Source organism: Ictidomys tridecemlineatus, chromosome 3, assembly GCF_052094955.1.
Source record: "Ictidomys tridecemlineatus isolate mIctTri1 chromosome 3, mIctTri1.hap1, whole genome shotgun sequence".
Taxonomy (NCBI): domain Eukaryota; kingdom Metazoa; phylum Chordata; class Mammalia; order Rodentia; family Sciuridae; genus Ictidomys; species Ictidomys tridecemlineatus.
Genome location: NC_135479.1, coordinates 1,656,486 through 1,662,628, shown reverse-complemented (window position 1 = coordinate 1,662,628; position 6,143 = coordinate 1,656,486). Strand labels below are relative to the sequence as shown.

At 61.8% G+C, this 6,143-nt stretch overlaps 1 protein-coding gene across 1 annotated transcript; it reads left to right on the top strand.

Annotated features, from left to right (window-relative positions):
• The first annotated feature begins 687 nt into the window (after nt 1-687).
• Nucleotides 688-5,110, top strand: Pvalef (parvalbumin like EF-hand containing). The gene is made up of 3 exons (XM_078041477.1): nt 688-2,470; nt 2,716-2,851; nt 3,089-5,110. Exons 1-3 carry the CDS (start codon nt 2,365-2,367, stop codon nt 3,276-3,278), a joined length of 432 nt encoding a protein of 143 aa, XP_077897603.1. The 5' UTR covers nt 688-2,364; the 3' UTR covers nt 3,279-5,110.
• Nucleotides 5,111-6,143: the final 1,033 nt, after the last annotated feature.

Here is a 6,143-nt window from a genome sequence, read left to right as displayed (position 1 = left end):
CCAGGGTCCCACCGGCCCACGGCTGCCAGGCCACAGCCACAGCCTCATCTTTCGAGCTTCACGGCCCAGCGCTCCAGTGTCCAGGGCCATCAGGACCTGGGTCTCCAAGTGTGGTGGAGGCTCCAGGTCTCGGCTCCATCCTGTGACCTTGGGCAAGGCCCTTGGCCCTGCACCATCTGCCTGCCCCTCCCCATCCCCACGCTGTGCCCGTTAAGGCCAGGTACTGCCCAGTCTGGACAGGCTAGCCAAGTGCCAGCAAGCCCCTTGGGGCAGCCAGTGCCAGGCTGGAGTGCCCGGGAGGGGTGGAGGACAGCTGCAGTCGCAAGATGTAAACAAGCCGGGCGCTCCCAGGTATAAAGCCTGACGTCCCCTGGTCCTCTAACACGCGGCCTGACTGCCTCCCAAGAGCCCCGAGGAAAGCCAGGCGGTAAGCTGTCCCGGCTGGGAAGCTCGGGGCGCTAGGCCCGACTAGAGTTGCCCAAGCTGGACAGCAGGAGCTTGGGGCCTGATCTTTATACACAGGACAAAGAGGTGCCCTGGGATCTGGAAGGAACTTAGCAAAGTCCAGGAGGAAGGAGAGGGGCAGCTCTTCTGCCAGCAGCCCCCACTGGCCCCAAGGGAGTTCTGCTCCAAAGGCAGCCAAGTGGGCCTGGGTCCGCACACGCGCCCATGGGGGGCAGCCCGGGTCTGCACGTGTGTCCACAGGGGGTGGGGGGGGCGGCCTGGGTCCGCACGTGTGTCCACAGGGGGTGGGGGGGGCGGCCCGGGTCCGCACGTGTGCCCACGGGGGGTGGCCGTGAGCCAGGACTGCACAGGGGCTGACGGCCACCACCCTTGGGCCCTGGGGTGCACAGGGCAGTGGCTCCAGGGCCTCCTGACCCAGGAGCCCTGAGCTGGCTCTGGCCCCTCACCTAGCCCCTCCGTGGATCCCCTGTGCCCATTATCCGCTGGTCACCAGTGAGTCCTCCACTGCAGCGTCTGAACCTGGAAGTCCTTGGCAGAGGTTGGGTGCTGGGGCAGCCCCCGCTCCCAGGGAAGGCCATGTGAGTGGTGTGGAGTGGTTGGGCACAAAGGTGTCCAGCTGATGGCAGTGCTGGGGACACGGCCACTGGCAGGCCTCGGAGCTCAGTCAGCTGTGGTGGTGGAGGCCGGGAGATCGGAGGGGAAAGGAGGCCTGAGCAGGGAGGAAAGAGGAAGGACTTCTCTAGGCGCTGAGAGGAGTGCGGGGACTGTTCGCCTGGGCCTTGCAGCCCCATCAGGCTGGACTGGTCAGACCCCCTCCCAGGTCTGGACGCAGGGGCTATAAATAAACAGGAGCCCAAGACCCTGCCTCCCCGGCCCCGGCCCTGGCCCCCGTCCCGGCCCCAGCATGCTGGTGGGGACCCTGACAGCAGCCAGGTGGGAAGGGGGCAGGTGAGGAGCACAGACAGGAGGTCACCTTCTGGCTGGGCCGGGCCGGGCCTAGAATTTGGCTGGGCCCCTTCCTGATGGAAGCAGGTGGCAGGTCCCCCAGCAGGACCCCAAGTGGGCAGACGGTTTTCTCCTGTTCCAGAACGGACACTGAGATGCCCGGGGAGGGGAGTCAGGGACCAGGTCGGGTCCCGGGGTGGTAGGGCCTCTGCTCTGCTGCAGGAGTTAGCCACTGAGGTGACGATGGGGGATGCAGCTCTAAGCCCATCAGACGTGCAAAAGCCCAGGCCCCACCACCCTTCCCTCCTGCTAGAAGATAGGGGCTGCCCCAGGGGGGCCACCCCGGGCAGGAAGCAGGATCCAGTCTCGGGGCTGCATCCAGTGCTCCCCACGTCCAGGCCCCAGGGTGGGGCTGCAACCTTTGACCTCTCAGGAGGAGAGGAGAGAGGCCTCTAGCCACTGCCCAGCCCCTGGCAGGGCCATGAGTGCCCACTGCCCCTCCTGGTGGGGCCAGGTATTCTAGATGTCCCCATCACCCTGGGACTCTCTGGAGGGCTCAGGGGCCTTGGACACCTGCTAGCCCGCAGCCCTGGACTCTGAAACAGCTGTTCCCACTCATATCCCGGAACCCAACACCCCCCAGGGAAAGAACCTGAGAGCCCACAGGTCACAAGGCTCTGCCATGAGGGCACAGGCTGCCCAGCTGCCCCGTGAAGGGCGGACACTGATGCCTGCACCTCCTGGGCCACCCAGGCTCAGGGACTGCCCCCGAGAGCAGGTGCCTTTCTCCGTGGGGAAACTGAGGACTGGAAACCCCTCCACCAGCTGCCCCTCTGCCCAGCCTGGGGCTGCCCCTCATGTCAAAGTCGTGATGTTTGCTGCCCAGGTGGGCGGGCAGTGCACACCTGGGCAGGGACACACCAAGAGGCTGTTCTCTGCCCACCCCAGGACAGGATGGACGAGGACTTCTCCTCCCAGATGAAGAAGATGGCCCTGGCCATGGGCACATCCCTATCAGACAAGGACATAGAGCTTCTGCCCTCAGACATGAGGCACCACGGTACAGCCAGCTCTGGGCCCGGCCCCAGCCTGGGAAGGGGGAATGGGACACGGCTGCCCCGTCCCTGGGCCCAGGTCTGGCAGGGGACATCTGATTTGTGTTCCTGGGGCTGATGGGCTCAGGGCTATGACCTTGGTGGGCAGGGAAGAAAAGAAGTGGACCTGGATGACCCCATCTCTGGGTCCACTGACCTGCCCAGCCCTGTGCACAGCTGGCCCTTCTGATGCCAGCCCGGTTGGCTCCAGGGTCCTTCAACTACCTCAAGTTCTTTGAGTACATGCGCAAGTTCCAGGCCTCGGGACAGTTGGAGAGCGCCATCCGCAAGGCCTTCCAGACCCTGGACAAGGACAAGAGCGGCTTCATTGAGTGGAACGAGATCAAGTAACGGCAGGGGCTGGGAAGGGTGTTGGTGTCCCTGGCCAGCCATAGCGGTGCCCCCATGCACCCAGCAGACTTGACATGCCCCCTGGAGCCCCACTGGCAGGGCCACAGTGTCAGTGCTGGACCCAAACCAGAGAGTGGGGGACTCTGGGCCTTGGTTTCCCCACCTGTGAAGTGGGTCGAGCAGCTGCAAAGGTCAGGCACTCCTGGCCCTGACCTGAGCCCCCTTTGGCCCAGGTACATCCTGACCACCATCCCCAGTAACATGCCCACTGCCCCCCTGACGGATGAGGAGGCCGAGGCCATGATCCAGGCAGCCGACACCGATGGGGATGGAAGGATCGACTACGAAGGTGGGGGCAGCCAGACGGGGCCCCAGGGACTCCTCCAGTGCCCCACCCCATGTGACCACCTGGCCCCACAGTAATGGCCCTTGCCAGTGCTGGACACGCACTATCCAGGCATAGCATTGAGTGGCCACCCCACCCCAGATCTCTCAGCACCCCAACTCAATGTGGGGAACCAGTCTGGGGGTTGCTGAGTGTGTGGGTGTCTCACTAAGCAGAGCTGGGTGCTGGGTGGGCTTGGGGAGGTTGGCTGGGCAGACAGTATGGGTGGGGCTGTGACCAGGGAAGCGGCAGGGCTCAGGCTGCCTGTGGCTCTGGCTGCCCTAGACTTCTGGCCGCCACTCGTTGTCATGATACTGGGGCAGAGGGCAGGCAACGTGGCCACCAGGAAAGGGCCAACCGGCCCAGCGCCCCAGACACCACTGTCCAGGTGTGTGCCCATCCCTACCCACCTGTGCCACATCACAGCCCTCAGTGCAGGGGAGGCCCCAGGCATAAAACAGGATGGCTGGCCAAGGGGCTGTGCAGGACTCAGGCCCCAGCCTCAGTTTCCCCACTGAGAAAGGCAGGTTGATCACAGGGCACCTGCTCAGAAGGGTCAGGCAGGAATCTCTGAGGGTCTCAGCAGACCCAGGTCATTTGAGCTCAGGGAGGGTCCACTCACTGGTCTTCCAGCTCACACCAGGGCTCAGGCAGGCTGGGACGTCAGATCCTCCAGACTGTGGGCCCTCAGAAAGGCGCACGCCTCACCACTGCTGAGGCCATCAGAGGGCCAGCAGCCTGCCCTTCAGGGGCCAGCAGCCTAGGCTGTCAGAAAGCAGACGTGTTTACTAGGTATGGATTTCCTGCCCTAGAATTTTCTGAATTAATCAAGAAGGAGAAGACTCCAAAGAAGAAGTAATGCCATGACCAGCCCTGGACCAGCAAGAGGTCCCTGTAGGGCTGTGTGGGGTGAGCATGTGCCCTAGTGGACATTCACGGAGGAGACCAAGGGTGGACACAGCCTGTTCCAGAAAGTGGAGGAAACAGAGCTCTAAACAAATGCGGTGCCACTGCCCGAGTGTCTGGGAACGCCTCCCTGCGCCTGGGGGCTGGTGGGGAGTGGGCAGATGGGCGGGCAGGGGTCCAGGCCTCCCCTCCCCTGGTCTCACCTCACTGGGGGCACTGGGAGGGAGGTCCCCCCCAGCCCTGGGCTGCCTGGGTCTGCCCTCTCTCTTAGCCTGGTGCTTCTTGGACCCAGAACCCTGAAGGGCCCCTTCCTGTGGGCCCTGGGTCTGTCCTGTGGCCACCTGGCCCCACACCCCCAGCTCACACAGCAGATGTGTGGACATGTGTGGGGATTCCTGCAGCCCAGGGCGAGTGAGGCCCAGAGTGCTCTGCAGGTGTCCTCGGCTGCCCCCAGGGCCAGAGCGCACAGGTGGCCGCCTCCCCTGGCCTGGCTCGACGTTGGGCTGGCTCTCCCTCTCACTCCTTGTGCTCAATCCTCCACGACTCCGGCTCTCCCAAGCTCTCTGGTGGGACACGGGCCCATCTTGGTCTTTGCCCTGCCCACGCTGGCCCACCCTTTCAGTGTGAGCACCATTTCTATGCTGTCCCTGGCCCGCTCCTGGCCTGTCATCCGTGTGGAGAGTGAGCACCAGGAGCGTGGCTTACCTCAGTGCACTCATGGGAGCAGGTGGCCTCGTCCAGTGCCCCACCAGGAACATCCTGTCCCAGGGCCTTTCCACGGCTGCTCCCCCAGCCTGGCATGCTCCTCAGATGCATGAAAAATCCCTCTTCTCCTTCAGTGTTTTCCTCAAATGTCACAACCCAGAGAGGTCCCTACCCACCGTTCTGCCTTTCACTCACCCCCGGAATCTCACGCTCCTCTTGACTCAGTCTTCCCCACAGCACCTCCCATCTTCCAATACACTGTGACCTTCACATGTGTGTCATGTTTTCCTTTATGAGCAAACAGAGCATCAGAGACGTGGGTATGAGATCCCAGAGAGCGCCCAGGAGGTGAGCGTGAGGGGCACAGGTTCCCTGGCAGGCACGGTCCAGCCAGTGACACTGCTTAAGGGCTGAGCAGCCTCCTGGGTGTTCAGGATCTGCCAGGGAGGAGGTGCCCACATTGCAGCTCCAGCGGGTCCCCAGGAGGAGCCAGGACGGAGAGAACCCACTGGCCCCACAGACCTGGCCCCTTGGCCCCTCCTCCCCACCTGCCCACCAGAGCAAAAGTGGGTCAGCAACTCACAGCCAGACCCGGGTGCTTATCGCCTGGGGCTGGCCTTAACTATAAGGCCACAGGAAGGCTGGAAGTCAAAAGAGGGCAGGGAGACACCACGCTCTGCTGGGGCAGAGCGCTTGTCTGGCACCTGGGAGGCACCGGATTCAATCCTCAGCACCACACAGAAATAAATAAAACAAAGGTATAAAAGTACTTTTAAAAAAATTTAAAAAGAGAGACACATGCAGGTACCAAGGAGAGAAAGCTTTGCTATCAGATGAAGGAGACTTTAAGGCAAGAAGCACTTCTAGGGTCAAAGAGGAAGGACTCATGATAAAGGGCCAATCTCAGGGAATCACCATGGTTCTGAACGTACAGCCTCCAAATGCACAACGGGAAAAATGAACACACCAGAATGAGACAGGGTTGATGCACAAATATGGTGAGAGACCTTAGCACTCAACCCCAGGGACCGAGAGACCGAGTGCCAAAGGAGGCTCGGGAAGTACGACGGGCTGGCTCTTGGATGCAGCCAGTTCTCTGCAGCCCCCTGATGCAGAATGCACATTCTTCTTCAAATTACAGATGTAACATCTGCCAAAGTTGACCAACATCCAGGCCTTAAAGCATATCTCAACCAAGTGAAAGGACTGGAATAACATGGGACAGGTCCTCTGGGAAGATGAGTTAGAAATCAAAAACAAAAGTTAAAGAAAAACAACACAGTTCTAAACAG

Bases quoted from the DNA above. Each gene is read 5' to 3' on its own strand.
- Pvalef (XM_078041477.1), top strand. From the start codon at position 2,365: ATGGACGAGGACTTCTCCTCCCAGATGAAGAAGATGGCCCTGGCCATG. The intron at 2,471-2,715 runs GTACAGCCAGCT...GGTTGGCTCCAG, and splicing joins CTCAGACATGAGGCACCACG to GGTCCTTCAACTACCTCAAG. The intron at 2,852-3,088 runs GTAACGGCAGGG...CCTTTGGCCCAG, and splicing joins ATTGAGTGGAACGAGATCAA to GTACATCCTGACCACCATCC.